Source organism: Tupaia chinensis, unplaced genomic scaffold (assembly GCF_000334495.1).
Source record: "Tupaia chinensis unplaced genomic scaffold, TupChi_1.0 Scaffold000076_1, whole genome shotgun sequence".
NCBI lineage: Eukaryota > Metazoa > Chordata > Mammalia > Scandentia > Tupaiidae > Tupaia > Tupaia belangeri.
In genome coordinates, this window is record NW_006159536.1 from 2,382,015 (window position 1) to 2,400,395 (window position 18,381).

Below are 18,381 nucleotides of genomic sequence, written 5' to 3' on the forward strand. Positions count from 1 at the left end.
AAAAAAATCTCTCCAAAAATTTTTTTTAAATCTGTAAGCATTGAGTCTGTGATAACTTGCTGAACTATTAAATGTATGATTTATATAAATTTCTATTCTTGGGACCAGCAGTTAGTGTAATGACTATGTCGCTGGACTCCCACATAGTCGACCGTGGTTCAAGTCCCAGACTCGGTGGCTTAAACTCACGCCGGGCACGTGTGCGTGCGTGCCCAAGATCCCGAGAGGAGAATGGAGAAGGGATTGCGGCGTGGCCATCCCCCCTGGGGGGTGATTTCTTGCTTTCTATCTCTCTGTCTCTCTGTCTGTCTGGCGAGCACGCGCCCTATAGCAAAAACCTCTCCAAAAAAAAAAAAAAATTCTATTCTTTTATACCTCAGCTGAATTAAATACAAACAGTTCTTTTTGTTCAGGGACTATGCTTGCCATTGAAAATAATACTCATGTTGGTGTTTGAAAATCATTTTGGGATAAGTAGATGGTGTAATGGTTACATCGGTGGAGTCTCAAATAATTAACTACAGTTTGAGTTCTGGACCCAGTGTCCTAAAACTCAAGCCGGGCGCATGTGCATATGTGCTCAAAATCCTAAGAGGAGAAGGGATTGTGGTGTGGCCATTGTTCCCTCACTTTCTTTCTCTCTGTCTCTCCAGCAAGTGCATACCTCCTATAGAAAAAATCTTTCTTTAAAAAAAAAAGAAAAGGAGAGAAAAAGAAACTCATTATCTTCTTGCAATCACAAATAGGAATGGAAATAATTTTCTTGGTCTCAACCATTTGATGGTGCTTCCTCCCCCCCACCCCAGAGGTTTTTGCTATAGAGCGCATGCACTGGCCGGAAAGACAGAGAGAGACAGAGAGACAGAAAGCAAGAAATCATCCCCCAGGGGGATGGCCATGCCACTCCCTTCTCCTCCATTCTTCTCTTGGGATCTTGGGCACACACACATACGCACCCAGTGTGAGTTTAAACCACTGGGTCCAGGACTCAAACCACAGTTGACTACATTGGAGTTCAGCAACATAGCCATTATACCAACTGTTGTTCCCCATGGTGTGTTTTTTAAAATGTATTTATTTATTTACTATTATTATCCATACATTTAATTGCTATGCATCATTTAGATTGTGAAGAGACTTTACCAAGCATGATGTACACCTCAGTCCAGCCCAGTTGAGAATTCTATACACATCCTTGTCAACAGATAATAAACCATATCTGTGTCCCACAAGCATCCTATCTCTCCATTTTCTCCCAAATTTCCTTTCCTATGCTCTTCCCCTCCCACACTCTCTTTCACTTTGTCTCTAGTGTCCACTATAATTTTTAGTACTGATGATGCATTTTTATCTTTCAGGTTTGCAAGTGAGATTGCTGGAGTAGATGATTTGGGAACAACAGGCAGAGGAAATGATATGCAAGTTGGCACTTATATTGAGAAGATGTTTATGTCTGAATTATCTGGGAACATCATTGATATCTGCCCTGTAGGTGCCCTAACGTCTAAGCCTTATGCCTTTACTGCCCGGCCTTGGGAAACAAGGTATCATATTTGTATTTTTTGACAGTTTTAATTTTTATCTGTAATACACTACTATTCAGAAAATGTTAAGGATCATTTTCTTGCTGAATTTTGTTTACATTAAACTTTAATGGACGATAAATAGTTAAGACTGAAGTATAGGAAAAACCTATGCAAATTAATTGTAGTTTTCTTAGAAATTAATTCTGAAGTCCTTAATTAACAGAATTATTTTGTGGGGATGAGCTGGCCTCATAACCTAGTGTTTAAAGGGAACTAGATTCCACATTGCTGACTGTGGTTCAAATTCCAACCCAGTGGCTTCAAAAACACAGTGGGCAGGGACCAGCAGTTAGCGTAATGGCTGTGTCACTGGACTCCCACATAGTTGACCATGGTTCGAGTCCCAGACCCGGTGGCTTAAACTCAGGCCGGGCGCATGTGCATGCATGCCCAAGATCCCAAGAGGAGAATGGAGGAGAAGGGATTGCCGCATGGCCATCCGCCCGTGGTATGCCCGCGGCGCCACCCCCCGGGGGGGGGGGGGAGGTGATTTCTCGCTTTCTGTGTCTCTGTCTTTCTGGCAAGCACACATGCCCTATAGCAAAAACTTCTCCCCCCAAAAAAACCACTGGGCAGATACACATATGTGTGCACAATACCAGCAGGATGGAAAAATGGAGAAGTGATGGTGTGACCGATCCCTGTTGGAGATACTTTCTCTTTCTCTTTCCTGCTTCCTCCCTCTCTTGTTTCTCTGTCTCTCTCTCTCTCTGCCAAGGATATGTACTCTGACAATTGAGAAAATACATTTTTTGTCACTTACTCTTCCATGGAGTAAAATAGTCATGATAGTTCAAATTTATTGTGTCTTTTATTATATTTTAAGGTTTATTTTGCACTTTCTACCACATTCCAATTGTATTTATTTACTTCAACAATAATTTTATTGTAATTTCTAGCTTGTATATGATAGCGGTACATCTTTGTGGAGTACTGGGTGGTTTTTCTTTTTTCTTTTTTTTTTTTTTTTTGGAGTGGTTTTTGCTATAGGGCACGTGTGTTTGCCAGAAAGACAGAGATAAAAAGCAAGAAATCACCCCTCCCAGGGGAAATGGCTATGCTGCAATCCCTCCTCCTCCTTTCTCCTCTCGGGATCTTGGGCACGTATACACCTGTGCCTGGCGTGAGTTTAAGCCACTGGGTCTGGGACTTGAACCGCAGTCAACCACATGGAAGTCCAGCAACTTAGCCATTACACTAACTGCTGGTTCTTCTTTTTCTTTTTTTTAGCAAAGGGAAATGATAGTTTACTAAGTAAAAGCATTTAAGTACACTCCCAAGAGGTAGGAGTGGATCTGAGCAGAGAGTGAGAGAGACAGAGAAAAAGTAGTACAAGAACCACAACAGTTACATTTTGTGAGGTTTATAATTTTTAAAAAAATATTTTTTATTTAACCTTATTTATTCATTTATTTACTTGAATTTGACCAGAGAGGGACACAATGAGAGAGTGAGAGAGAGAGAGGAAAAGTGAGAAAACAAGCCACCAGGTCTAGGACTCAAACCATGGTTGGCCATGTGCAAGTCCAGTGCCCTTAACTACCTCGCCACCTGCCGGCCCCCGGTTTATACTTTTTAATCTAGGTCTCATCAGTTGATCATTGTCTGGGCACATGAGATGATTATTCTCATCTCATTGGCTATATCAAATGTGGCTTCATCAGCTAGACATCCTCCACTGGAAATCTGCCTACATTAACTTGTGCAGGGGATTATCTGCCCTGATTGTTTTTTTAAATCTACCCTCATAGGCATACGCTCCAGCTGTTACCCGCTTCCATTTGCTTTCTTCCTGACTCATTTCTGCCCTGAAAGCCGTGATTCCCATAAATCTTTTTGGGGAGTTGAGGGTAGATGGTCTGTCTTCTGTAATTGCTTCATACTAGAATGGGACATTGGCCCTGCCTATCGGAGATCACAGAACTCTTGCCCTGATTTTGATGAGAGAGGGACCAAGGACAGATAGTTGAGTTAGTCCTAATATTCATTGTTAGGAGGGCTGTTATTGGTGCTGGATGACTCACAGTAGAAATTGAGGAACTTCCAAGGGGTTGGTGTCCCTATTGTATGATCTGTAATTTTTACACCTTTAAGTTTTCCGACAAGGGCAGGTGAGTCTTTGTTGTGGGATTTGAATAGGCTAAAGTGGCTGACTCCTGGCTTGGCTCGCCACAATATATGCTGTGGGATGGCTTCAGACAAAGAATTTGGGACCAGCAGTTGGCATAATGGCTATGTCACTGGACTCCCATGTAGTCGACTGTGGTTCGAGTTCCGAACCCGGTTGCTTAAACTCACACTGGGCACACACGTGTGCATGTGTTCCCAAGATCCTGAGATGAGAATGGAGAAGGGACTGCTGTGTGGCTATCCCCTCTGGGGGTGATTTCTCACTTTCTGTCTCTCTTTTTCTCTGTCTCTCTGGTGAGTGCATGTGCCCTATAGCAAAAACCTCTCCAAAAAAAAAAAAAAAATTAAATTAAATAATGAAAAGTAAAGGTAGTTTATTAAGTAAAGGTGTAAGTATATTCCCGAGAGGTAGGAACAGGCCTCAGTAGGTAAAGAGAGAGAATGGGTCAAGGGCCAGGGTGGCTTTTGAAAATACATATAAATGTGTAATAATCAAAACAAGGAATACACATTCACCTTCTCCAGCATTTATGGTTACTTAGTGTTGTGCACATTGGAGATTTGCTCTACTGGTTATTTGGAGATAAACACTGAATTGTCACTAACTCTCATTACTGTGCTCTAATTGTCTGTACCACATGCTGCTCATTTACGTGAACTTTCATATCTGTTAAACAAGTTCTCCTCATCCCCTCCCATCACTTTTCCTTCTTCAGCTTCTGGTATCTACCATTACACTCTCAGCTTTTGCTAATGAGTGAGTACATGTGGTATTTTTTAAGTGAGGATATGCAATATTTGTCTTTTATTTATCTTCTATAGGATCTGTGTGCACACAGAAGAGAATGGGGGAGAGACAAAAAGAAAAATTACCCTTTGGGGGGATGGCCACACTGTGATCCCATCTCCTCCACTCTCATCTTGGGATTTTGGGCGTGTACACACATGTGATGACTAGTGTGTTTTTCAATTCACTGGGTCCACAACTTGAACCACAGAGTCAGCCATGTGGGATCCAGCAGCCTTAACCACCATGCCTCCAGTAGCCTGGTATTTGTCTTTTAGAAGCTAGCTTATTTCACTTAGCATTATTTCTTCTAGATTTATCCATTTTGCCTCAATATGTATATTAAGTTTTTAGCCATGTGGATGTGTCGTACTTAATTTAACCAGTTCCTGTTACTAGACATTTAGTTTGTTGTTTCTTTATTGTGTAATTAATAAATTTGTGAAAAATATTGCTGTTCATAAAATTTTTTTGTACATCTCTAATTCCTCTGATTAAACCAAGAAATGGAGCACGTAGGTTCAACAAATATGAATATTTTTAAGGTTATGTTTAATGTGAGGCTTCTTAGGAGTTGCCCCTATTTCTGTATAACTTAGTAGTTAGATAGTGACAGTGCTCAAACACCATGACTCAAAACAACTTCTATCCTCTGCCAGTAGACCTATTTGTAGATAGGAGAGCATGTTCAAAGTTTAGGCAGTATTCAAAGCTCCCAGTCTTTATTTTCCACCAGGCCTGTTCAGTCTCAGTGTTTTTCAGGACCTGTGACTATATTGGGCTCTTTCTGATCTCAGCTGTTCATATGCACTACTTCAGCTAGGAATGCTTGTTCCATCTACAACTTTAGGCTTTTCTCAGCCTCAACAACCTCCAAGATATGTCCACAGATGTGTTTGGACGTTGCTCCAAATTGAGTGAGTTGTCTCCATCTTCAGCAAAGAATCTCCTAACAACCTGGTCTAGCCTAGAAAATAGTCCAGTTCAAGATAGTGGAGAGCAGGATAATAATGGCACTCGAGTCAGACCACTGTCGATATCCACTGTTCTTATTCAAAGTATGGCGATTTTAATGCTTCTCACGTTGCTTTATGCCTTTGGTAGATTTTCAAAGTGCTGAAATGGGGGTTTGTCAACTTGGTCCAGCTTTTGTTTTGTTTGGTTTTGGTTTTTTTTTTTTTTTTGGAGAGAAGATTGAGTTCTGAATTGGCCATAGCTAGACATCCCACCCCTCTTGTTAACTTGTTGTTTTTGTTTTGTTTTGCTGTAGTCTGTGTGCGCTTGCCAGAAAGAGACAGACAGAGAGACAGAAAGCGAGAAATCACCCCCCAGGGGGGATGGCCACACCACAATCCCTTCTCCTCCATTCTCCTCTTGGGATCTTGGGCACGCACGCACATGCACCTGGTGTGAGTTTTAAGCTACCGGGTCCAGGACTCAAACCTCAGTGGACTAAATGAGAGTTCAGTGACATAGCCATTATGCCAACTGCTGGTCTCACGACTTGTTTTGATACCGAAATTGCTCCAGATTTGGCTAGTTGGAGCCCCTTCAACCTGGTTTCTGTGTCAGGTAACAGCTTTTGTTTGGTTATTTTTCATTTTTTTAGAGAGATTTTTGCTATAGAGCGTGTGTGCTCGCAGGATAGACAGAGTGGGAAATCACCCCCCAGGGTAGATGGCCACTGCAATCCCTTCTCCATTCTCCTTTTGGTATTTTGGGCAAGCAAGCACATGCACCTGACATGAGTTTTAAGCCTCAGGTCCTGAAACATGTTTGGCATGTGGGAGTCCAGCACCTTAACCACTATGCCACCTGTTGGCCCTGGTTTTAAAATTATTTATTTATTTATTTATTTTATAACCAGAGTGCAGGTGTTTCCAACAAAGAGAGAGGGTGAGAGAGAGAGAGAACACAACCTCTAATGGGGTGCAGTCATTCTGCAATCCTGTTTTCCTCCATTTCTCTCTTCCATCCTAGAGGGATGTTGAGTGTGCACATGTGCCTGGTGTGTTTTCCAAGCCACCTGGGTCAGGACTCAGACCACAGTCAGCCACATGGGATCTAACTTCCTATGACAGCACTCAACAGAACTAGTCACAGATAATAGGGAGGTTTTTTTGTTTTGTTCTGTTTTTTAGTATTTGCTATAGGGTGTGTGCACTCTTTGGAAAGAGACAGAAAGAAAGAGGGAAAGTGAGAAATCATCCCCCAGTGGGATGGTCATGCTGCAGTCCTTTCTCCATTCTCCTCTCAGGATTTTGGACATGCATGTACATGCACCTGGCATGATTTTCAAGCTGCCAGGTCTGGGACTCGAACCATGGAATTGGTCATCTGGGATCTGATCACCTTAATATCTCTGCTATCTGCTGGCCCCTAGATAATAGTTTTAAAGAGTTCATTATTATATTAATGACATTATGTGATGTGTTTAAATATGGGGGTACATTTTTTTTTTTTAATTTGCCAGATAGAGACACAGAGAAAAGGAAAGTGAGAAGGCATCCCCTATGGGGCTCTGTCACACCACGGTCACTTCTCTGTCTCCCTTCTTTTGGGATTTTGGGCACCCATACACATGTGCCCAGTGTGTTTCATAAGCCACTTGATCCGAGATGCAAACTGTGCTGTTGGCCATGTGGGATCCAACCACCTTAACTACCACCCCATGAGCTGGCCCTAAGGGGTACATTTTTTTAATTTATTTATTGCAATTTCTTCAAGTTCAATTATTTTAGAAACCTAAGGAAAGAAATTAATTATAATTTAAAAAAAAAAAAACAGGTAATAGAAACCTTGTTCATACTAGAATCAACACAATAAATGTAAACTGTATGTGTTTATTTTCTCAGAAAGACAGAATCTATTGATGTAATGGATGCAGTTGGAAGTAATATTGTGGTTAGCACAAGAACTGGAGAGGTGATGAGGATTTTGCCACGGATGCATGAAGACATCAATGAGGAGTGGATTTCTGATAAAACCAGGTATATGCTCTATTGCTTTCCTTAATATTTACAGTTGATTTAAAGGAAATTTTATAGTAATTTTAAAGAACTTGTTTTTAAAGAATTATATTTTTTAAATTTATTTTTATTTATTTGTTCATTTTAATTTGACCAGAGAGAGAGAAAGAGAGACAGGGAAAGTGAGAAAGCAAGGTACCACTTCCGGGACTCAAACTGTGGTCAGCCATGTGGGCGTGTCCAATGCTTTAGCCACCATACCACCTGCTGGTCTCCTTAAAGAACTTATATTTGCAAACTAGTTACTAAATATAGACTCTTGAAATCCAGGTTGTTTATGTAGAGAATGGGACAAAACTGACATTAATAGTTCTAGATCTTTCATTGACTTTGAGGAAGATCTCTTTAACTCCCATATCAATAGATTGAAGTAGATCAAGATATCTTCTCAGGACCAGCAGATGCTATGGTGGTTAAGGCATTGGACTCCCACAGTTCTAGAGGCAGACTTGGTGACTTGCTTTCTCTCTCTGGTGAGCACATGTGCCCTGTAGCAAGTTGAAAAATAATAATGATAGCAAATAAAATTTAATAATTCTTTTTTTTTTTTTTTTGAGAGGTTTTTGCCATAGGGTACATGCGCTCACCAGACAGAGAGAGACAGATAGTCAGTAAGTGATGGCCACGTCACAGTCCTTTCTCCACCATTCTCCTCTTGGGATCTTTGGCACGCACTCACACGCGCCCAGTGTGAGTTTTAAGCCACCGGGTCCGGGACGCGAACCGTGGTCGACTACATGGGAGTCCAGCGACATAGCCATTACGCCAACTGCTGGTCCCTACCCTAGAGGTTTTTGTCTTAGAGCATATGCACTTGCCAGAGAGAAAGACAGACAGACAGTAGGAGGGAAAGTGAGAAATCCGTGATCACTCTGCAATCTTTTCTTCTCCATTCTCTTTCTCGGATCTTGAGCATGCACACACATGCGTCTGGCGTGGGCTTTAAGCCACCAGGTCTGGGATTCAAACTGTAGGAGTCCAGTGACATAACTGCTATGCTGTCTGCTGGCCCTTTTTATTTAATTTAATTCATTATTACTTTTTTTTTTTTTTTGAATTTGATCAGAGAGCAACAGAGAGAGAAGGAAAATGAGAAAGCAACCCACCCAGTCCGGGACTCAAACTGTGGCTGCCCATGTGGGAGTCAGCACCTTAACCACCATGTCACCTGCTAGCCCCAATAATTCTTTTTTTTTTTTAAGGAGGTGCCTTCTTAATCTATTTCACTTTTGTTAATTAGAGAAAAGAAACTGAATGTAAGAATTTACATAATTTTGATAAAATACATAAAAGTACTCATGTTTAGTAAATAAAAGTGGTTTTGCTTTTTCAGCTATCAGATTTTTGATGTGTTGTAATTTTTAGGGTTGTTCAGCTTAAAAAAAGTATAATATATCAAACTTATTTTTTAGTTTTAGATAATTGTTTATTTAATTTTATTTGTTATTATTTTTTAATTCGACCAGAAAGGAGGAGGGAAAGTGAGAAAGGAAGCTGCCAGGTCTGGGACCAGAACCATGGTTGGCCATGTAGGAGTCCAGCACCTTAACCACCATACCACTTGTCAACCCCACAAATAAAAGTTTCTTTTTTTTTTTTTTTGGAGAGGTTTTTTTGTTTTGTTTTGTTTTGTTTTTTTTTGCTATAGGGTGCATGTGCTCGCCAGATAGACAGAGAGAGACAGAGAGACAGAAAGCGAGAAATCACCTCCCAGTGGGGATGGCCACTCTGCAATCCCTTCTCCTCCATTCTCCTCGGGATCTTGGGCACGCACGCATACGCGCCCAGCGTGAGTTTTAGCCACCAGGTCCGGGACTCGAACCACGGTCGACTACGTGGGAGTCCAGCGACCTAGCCATTACACTAACTGCTGGTCCCACAAATAAAAGTTTCTTAGGTGGTGTTTTAGTTTTAGGTGATGTTCATAAAATGTATTTATTAATCTCCAAAAATATTGGGAGTAATTATTTGTCTAGATATTTACTTATTCTGTTTGACACTTTAACCAATCCTATATTTAACTAACTTTTATTATAGATTTTAAACATGAAAATCACAGTTGCCTCTGGTGAGATTCCACAAATGGTGTAATTTCTGTTGTCTAGATTTGCCTATGATGGACTAAAACGTCAAAGACTTACAGAGCCAATGGTCAGAAACGAAAAGGGACTTTTAACCTATACCTCCTGGGAGGATGCACTCTCTCGTGTTGCTGGAATGGTAAAAAATTGAAACATAGAATATATAGTTTGTAATTTTTAAGAAATATCTTTGCTATGAAGAGGGGAACATGTGTATTTTCCCTTCTTCTTGTTACCAGTATTCTGATTATTCTTGCACTTGACAAACATTTATTGAGAATCATATACCAGATACTGTGGTATTTAAAAGGATGCCAAGACTGCTGACAAGTGGTCCCTACCTCTCACAGTACTGTAGTACAGAGAGATGTACAATTAGGCAATTATCATGTGCTGCTATGAGTAACTGAATAGGGAGTAGTGAGACAGAGCACATAGGGATGCCTGACTAGGACTCCATATTGACATGCTTTTTCTAGAGAAGGTGCTTTTTTTTTTTTTTTTTTTAAGAATTATTTATTTATTTCCATTTGTTATTGTTATTTTTTTCTTTATTTGACGAGAGAGAGAGAGAGAGAGAGAGAGAGAGAAAGGGAAAGTGAGAAAGCAAGCCACCAGGTCTAGGACTTGAACCATGGTTGGCCATGTGGGAATCCAGCGCCCTTATCCACCACACTACCTGCTGGCCCCGAGAAGGTGCTTTTTAAACATAGTCCAAGAATGAATACAAGCTTGCCAGAGCAAAAGTAGAGGCAGTGGTTTTCTGGTCAGAGAAAGACAACATGGACAAAGGGCTAGAGGGAATAGCAGATACTTCAGGGGTTGCATTTGAGGTCACTGCAGTGCTTCAGTCCTGTTTCTCCAGACCTCATTTTGAAGCCTCTTTATTCCTAAATATGAAGCAGGTTCTTTCTAAGCTGGTGTTACTAGCCTTGGCACCAGATACGCCGCCACTGCTTCTTACTCTTTGATGGTTTAATACTTGTAAACTTTTTAGTCAGAAGTTTGTTATTTTTTTTGTACTTGAAAATGATTGCTATATTTTTCTGAACAACTTATTGTGGTTTTTGTGGCGATATCCTTTTTATCCATTTCTAGTTGCAGAGTTTTCAAGGCAAGGATGTGGCAGCAATTGCAGGTGGCTTGGTGGATGCGGAAGCCCTAGTAGCTCTCAAAGATTTGCTTAATCGAGTGGACTCCGACACCTTATGCACTGAGGAGGTCTTCCCTACCGCGGGGGCTGGGTAAGAAATAGGAAACTGAATCTGAGCTTTCTTTTTAGTTACAAGTAATATATAAAACAAGCAATAAAAAGTATGTAATGAAAAAAATATATATTTATATAAAACAGCCACATCAGAGATAGGAAAATCCAGCTATTAGTATCTGAAACTTTGATTTAATTTAGGAATACTTTGATGAAAACTTCTTGCCTGGGTATGTCATGGGTTTGATGTTAATGAGACTATTCCACAGATTCTGGCTATGTATGAGTTTTAAAGTAAGCTTGCCATTTATATTTGTATTCCTAGCACAGATTTGCGTTCCAATTATCTTCTTAATACTACAATTGCTGGTGTGGAAGAGGCAGATCTTGTCCTTCTGGTCGGTACAAATCCACGCTTTGAGGCACCACTATTTAATGCTAGAATCCGAAAGAGGTTAGTAATACATATTCAGGATTTAAAAAATTTTGTTTGTTTGTTTTATGTATGAAAAACAACATTTTAGCTGATTCTTAGGTATTAGAATTATTGAGACTCCAAAAGACAACTGAGGGGCAATTTCTTTTTTTTAATTTTTGTACTTTTATTATTACTATATTTTTTAAACATTCAGTTGCTATACATCATTTGGTTGCTCGTAAAGAAAATTTACCCAATATGAAATACATCTCAGACCAGTCCAGTTAAGAATACTATACAAGCTATCTTCAAAAGATAATAAAACATTTCTTTATCCCACAAATGTCTTGCCTCTCTATTTTTTTCTCCCTGATTTCCTTCCCTATACTCTTCCCTTCTCCCACCTTCCTTCCATACTGTGTCCAGCATCCATAACTATTTTCACGACTATAGGGTAATTTCGTTTTTTTTTTTTGGAGAGGTTTTTGCTATAGGGCGCGTGCACTTGCCAGAAAGACAGAGAGACAGAGAGACAAAAAGCGAGAAATCACCCCCCAGAGGGAATGGCCATGCCACAATCCTTTCTCCTCCTTTCTCCTCTTGGGATCTTGGGCACGCACACACATGCGCTGGGCGTGAGTTTAAGCCGCCGGGTCTGGGACTTGAACTGCGGTCGACTACATGGGAGTCTAATAGCATAGCCATTACACTAACTGCTGGTCCCGACTGTAGGGTAATTTCTAACAGGTTCTTCTTCTAACCACTCCCACTGATTTTTATTTTGTTAGTGTTTTAGTTTGAAATAATTCAAAATTCTGAATTTTTTATTATTATTATTTTTTTTAGGTCTTTACCATGGGGCTCATTTGCTCACTGAAGAGAGACAGAGAGAAGGAAAGTGAGAAATCACCCCCCCAGGGGGCATGGCCACACTACAATCCCTTCTCCTCCATTCTCCTCTTGGGATCTTGGGTATACACGCACACGGGCCAGGCATGAGTTTAAGCCACCGGGTCCAGGACTCGAACTGCGGTCAACTGCATGGGAGTTCAGCGACATAGCCATTATGCTAACTGCTGGTCCCTGTATACCCATGTTTTATATATTGTTTATCCATATTAACTCTTGTGACCATTTTCTCTATTTTATCTCTCTCTCTCTCTCTCTCTGTATATGTATGAATAAGGTTTTCTGAATTATTTGGAACTAAGTTACAGACATGATGTCCTTTTATTCCTAAATACTTTAGTTTGGATTTCTTTTTTTTTTTCTTTTTTTGCTATAGGGCGCATGCACTCGCCAGACAGACAGAGACAGAGAGATAGAAAGCGAGAAATCACCCCCCAGGGGGGACGGCCACGCCGCAATCCCTTCTCCTCCATTCTCTCCTCGGGATCTTGGGCACGCACACACATGCACCCGGTGTGAGTTTAAGCCACTGGGTCCAGGACTCGAACTGCGGTCGACTACATGGGAGTCCAGCTACATAGCCATTACGCTAACTGCTGGTCCCTAGTTTGGATTTCTTAAGAATAATGAGCATTCTCTTAAATAATCAAGAAATTTAGTATTAATACAATAGTATTATATAATCCATAGTTTATATTCTGATTGCTCTGATTTTCACAGTCTCTCTTTTTTTTTTAAAGGGGTTTTTGCCTTAGGGTGCAGGCTCTCACCAGAGAGAAAAAGCAGACACAGCGAGAGGGAAAGTAAGAAATCACCCCCTAGGGGGATAGCTACACCGCAGTCCTTTCTCCTCCAGTCTCCTCCCAGGATCTTGGGCGTGCACACTCGTGTACCCAGTGTGATTTTCAAGTCACTGGGTCAAGTACTTGAACGTGTTGGCCATTTGGGAGTCCAACGATGTAACTGCTGTGCCATCTGCTTGTCCTCCCACAGCCTTTTAAAAAAAAAAAAAATTATTTATGTATTTATTTATTTATTTTTAATCATTTATTTTATTTTGACTCAGAGAGAGAGAGAGAGAGAGAAAGTGACAAAAAGCAAGCCCCCAGGTCCTGGACTTGAACCATGGTTGGCCATGTGGGAGTTTCCAGCATCCTAATCACCATACCACCTATAGGCCCCACAGGCTCTTTTATAACAATTTTTTTTTCCTGTTCAAGATACAATCTAGAATTGTACATTGCAATTAGGGTCATGACTTCTCGGGTCCCCTTTTTAACTTGTTTAGAAGAGCAGAGACCCATTATTTTATAGAACAACTTCTCATCGTTTTTATTTATGTCTTAGAGCAGGGATCCCCAGCAAGTACCAGTCTGTGGCCTGTTAGGAACTGGGCCACAGAGCAGGAAGTGAGCAGCAGGCTAGTGAACAAAGCTTCATCTGTGTTTACTGCCATTCCCCATTGCTCAAATTAACATCCGCACTCCACCTCATGTCAGATCAGCGGTGGTATTAGTTCTCATAGGAGTGCAAACTGCACGTGTGAGGGATCTAGGTTGCACACTATCGGAAACCTTACCACCCTCCCATCCCCATCCATGGAAAAATTACCTTCCACAGAACCAGTCCCTAATACCAAAAAGGTTTGAGATGACTGTCCTAGAGACTTAGGAATAGGGCAGCATGTCATTTACTGTCTATACTGGGACACTGTGGAAAATGAAAGGGAACTGTTAATTACTGAGGATAATATGTCAAAACCAGCACTGAACTCAGACAAACTAGGATATATGGTCATTGTACTTAATAACTATTTCTGGAGGAATTGGATCCATATACCATAAAGAATCAAAACAAACGAAGTAGCTTATTTTCATGAACTGTGTTTAAATGTTCTTAATGGATAAGAGATAGTTGACCCTGTCGTGTAAATACTACAGAATAAAACTACAGATCAATTATTATAAAATTAAAGTCTTTGTTTATAGCTGACTTGTAGTTTACATTTCTACACAGCAAGTTAAAGCATTGAATTGCCTTTCCATGTCTTTTTGCAACACTATTTTGAAAGGTATATACTAAACTCTATCTGTTAAAGGTCATCTGAGAGCTTTTGTGTTTTTGAAAACGTTTTGTAATAGTAAATAGACATAGCACTTAGCATTGATGAGACCAGTAATTGTGCTTAACTCACAGTTAAAAATGTTTTTATTTCAGCTGGCTTCATAATGACTTAAAAGTGGCTCTTATAGGCAGTCCAGTGGACCTCACTTACAGATATGACCACCTGGGAGACTCTCCCAAAATTCTTCAAGACATTGCTTCGGGTAGCCATTCATTCAGCCAGGTACTCTCAAGTTATTATGTGTGTCTATTTTATTTATTTGTTTATTTATTTACAGGTGTGTGTGTGTATGGTTTTTTGTTTGTTTGTAGAGAGGTTTTTTGCTATAGGGTATGTGTGCTCGCTAGAGAGACACAGAGAGATGGAAAGTGAGAAATCACCCCCCATGGGGGATGGCCACATTGCAATCCTTTCCCCCTTCTCTCATGTTTTGGGGCACACATGCACACGCACCTAGCAACCTAGCATGAGTTTTAAGCCATGGGGAGTCCAGCGACACAACTATTATGCCATCTGCTGGTCCCTAGATTTTTTTTTTTTAATTGTAAGTGATTATTGAAAATTATAGCAATACAGAAAAGAACATGGAAGAATATAAAATATTACTCCAAATCCCACCACCCCAAACAAGTATTAATGAACATCATAATCACCTATTTATGTGTAAAGCAAGTTAGATAGATAAGCAAACGAAACTGAGATTCTACTGTACTTGCTCTTTTTATCAGAATATCATTTCCTCGAATTTCTCTCTAAAAAACTTTGAAGTGGGGACCAGCAGGTGGCATAGTGGTTAAGGTGCTGGACACTCCCACATAGCTGACCACGGTTCGAGTCCTGGCATGCTGTCTTGCCTTCCATCTCTCTCTCTCCCCCTCTCCCCCATGTCTCTCTCTCTCTGGTCATATTAAAATAAATGAATGAATATGAATGAATAAATAAATAATTTAAAATAACTTTAAAGTAAAACATGAACTTTCAACTTAAACTAAATATTTACTGCAAGAGTTACTATTTTATAAAGAAATTTCACCGAGCTAGTCTGTGGCAGGATAGGTAAGCCAACTGCACCTTTGAGTCTCTGACCAGCATCTTGGGAGATAGGTGAGGAGCAGACTTGTAGCTGTGCCCACACTCCAGGGGGAGGGGAGAGAAGGGGAGGCAAAGGAATCGTGCTGTGACTGTGCCCGTACCCGAGGTACTTTCCTGCTTTCTCTCTCTCTCTCTCTTTCTCTGTGGTAATGTACACATCCTCTATCAAACTTCTTAAAGAAACCTAAAAAAAATCCACCAATCCTTTTTTTTTATTTTTGTATTTTTAAATACATTTGATTGTTGGCTTTCTTGGTTTTGTTTATTTCCTTTTTTTTTCTCAAGATGAACTCATAAGTGACTGTTCCTTGAGTTCTTGCTTAAGAATATCTATCTTACTCGTAAAGTGACAGCTTACCAGGATATAAGATTCTGAAGTTGGGCCACCTAGATTTCATGGTGCCGAAGGTGGCTGGATCCCACATGATCGATGGCATAATTCGAGTCTCAGACCCTGTGACTTGAAAATCACCAGACATGTGTGTGTGTGTGCTCAGAATCCCAAGGGGAGAATGAAGAAGAGATTGCAGTGTGGCCATCCCCTCCAGGGGTACTTTTTCACTCTCTCTCTCTCTGCCTCTCTCCAAAACAAAAACAAACGAAGATTGTAAAGTCACATTTCTTTTCCTTTTTGGACTTTATAAATACAGTCTTTTCTTACTGTAGAGAAGCCTGAAATCAGTCTTATTCTCCTCTACTCTGTTTTGTTTTTGTTTTTGGTCTAGATATTCCATTCTTGTTATTTGTGTACCTGATTGTTACCTTTGAAGTTCACTAATTTCACCAAAATATCTAAATGTTAGCATTTCTTTATCAGTTTGTTATAGGACATGATGAAGATTCAAGGTTCTCGTTATTTTAGGATGTGTATGGTGTAGTGGTTAAAAGTCTCAGGGGTTTCTGTTTCTCATGTAACAAAGAACCTAGAGGTCAGCACTTTGAAGGAGGATGCAGTTGTCCAAGGCTGTCATCAAAGAGGAGCCCTGCCTCGCTGCTTTGCTGTCCTGTGTGTGTTTGCTTGATCTCCTATGTTTGTGTGTGAGCCTTTCCTCCTGGGTCCAAATCGTTGCTTCACTTACAGCCTCCAGTGTAGGCAAGAAGGTGAGGTACAAAAAGACAAAGCAGCCTCAGCCCAACCAGTTCACTTTGAATAGCAAAAACATTACAATAACAAGATTTAAAATATTAAAAGAGGGCTGGCCCAGTGTTTAAGGAAGCCAAGTCCCACATGGCCTACAGTGGTTTGAATCCCAGCCCTGGTGGCTTGAAAAACATGCTGTGCATATGAGTGTGTGACCAAAATCCAGGACGGAGAAATGGAAGAAAAGGGATTGTGGTATGACCATGCACCTTTGAGAGAGTACTTTCTCCTTTGCATCGTTCTCTCCCTGTCTTTGGCAAGTGCATGTGCTCTGTGGCAATTTAAGAAAAAGAGAGAGAAAGATAGGGCCGGCAGGTGGCATAGTGGTTAAAGGCGCTAGACTCCCACATGGGCAGCCATGTTTCAAGTCTCAGACCTGGCGGCTTGCTTTCTCACTGTTTCTTTCTCTTTCTCGCCCTCACTCTCGCACTGTCCCTCTCTGGTCAAATTTAAATAAATAAATAAATAAGGTTAAATAAGATAATTTTAAAAAGAGAGAGAAAGAAAGAAAAACTCCCTTTCACCTCTAGTACTCTGCTCTATACGTATAGTAGGTGACTAGTGTTCTTTAGGAAAATTCTTTTATTATTATTAAATATATCTTCCCTTCATGAGTTCTGTTCTCTCCATGAAGAACTCTTTTTTTTTTTTTTTAAGATTTATTTACTTAATTTTATTTATTCATTCACTTATTTTAATTTGACAAGAGAGAGAAAGAACGAGAGAATGAAAGTGGGAAAGCAAGCCACCAGGTCTGGGACTCGAACCATAGTCAGCCATGTGGGAGTCTAGCACCTTAACCACCACGCCACCTGCTAATCCCACCATGAAGAACTAACAGTGTAGTTATTTGCTCTCCCTTTCTATCACTTTTACCTTGTTATTTTGTCTCTTCCAGTTCTTCTGTGGAATTTCTTATAGCCTATCTCTCCTGTCCCTATATTTACAATCTTTTTTTTTTTTTTTTTTTTTTTTTTTAATGAGGTTTTTGCCTTAGGATACATGCATTCACCAGGGAGAGAGAGATAAACACAGTGAGAGAAAAAGTGATAAATCACCACCTCTGTTCTCCTCCTGGGATCTTGGGCACTGATGTACCTGTACCCACCATGATTTTCAAACTGCCAGTTCCGGGACTTGAACTGCTGTTGGCCATGCTAAGATTTCAATGACTAAAACCACTACTCCATCTACTGGTCCCTTTTTTTTTTTTTTTATAGATTCTAGAATAGTAGTCATCTCTATAATTCGTTGCTCTTGTTTCTTTTAAGAGATTCTTGCTATAAAGAGTATATACTTGCCAGAAAGACAGAGAAACAGAATGAAATCACACACACACACACACACCACGCGGGGGGTGGGGGGGTAGGGGGAGGACTTTTTTGAATTCTATGATGAAAATCTTTTGTTATGTACCATCCTGTCTCTTTCTTTCTTTCTTTCTTTCTTTCTTTCTTTCTTTCTTTCTTTCTTTCTTTCTCTCTATCTCTTCTTTCTTTCTTTCTTTCTTTCTCTCTCTCTCTCTCTCTCTCTCTCTCTCTCTTTCTCTTTCTTTCTTTCTTTCTTTCTTTCTTTCTTTCTTTCTTTCTTTCTTTCTTTCAATGTTTGCATAGGGCACATGCACTTGAGGAAGGGAAGGAGGAAGGGATGGAGAAAAAGAATGAGCACACACAAGCATACCCCCTCCCCCTGGAGGGGGATGGCCATGCTGCAATCTCTTTTTCTCCATTCTTTTCTTGGGATTTTGAGTATACATGCACACATACCCGGTGTGTTTTCCAAGGTACCAAGTCTGGGACTGAAACCTCACAGTCAGCCGAATGGACTCCAGCTGCCTTAAACACTGTGCTACCAGCTGGCCCTGAAGTTGTTTTTT

The 18,381-nt window shown here is 40.4% G+C and overlaps 1 protein-coding gene across 1 annotated transcript in view; it reads left to right on the forward strand.

The window, feature by feature from the left end:
* NDUFS1 (NADH:ubiquinone oxidoreductase core subunit S1) overlaps nt 1-18,381 on the forward strand; it is a 58,901-nt gene that overhangs the window by 16,620 nt on the left and 23,900 nt on the right. Inside the window, exons 8-13 of the mRNA XM_006142455.3 lie at nt 1,359-1,544; nt 7,359-7,493; nt 9,638-9,752; nt 10,712-10,857; nt 11,146-11,274; nt 14,365-14,494. Coding sequence (XP_006142517.1) covers nt 1,359-1,544; nt 7,359-7,493; nt 9,638-9,752; nt 10,712-10,857; nt 11,146-11,274; nt 14,365-14,494 — 841 coding nt within the window. The remainder of the gene's footprint in view (nt 1-1,358; nt 1,545-7,358; nt 7,494-9,637; nt 9,753-10,711; nt 10,858-11,145; nt 11,275-14,364; nt 14,495-18,381) is intronic.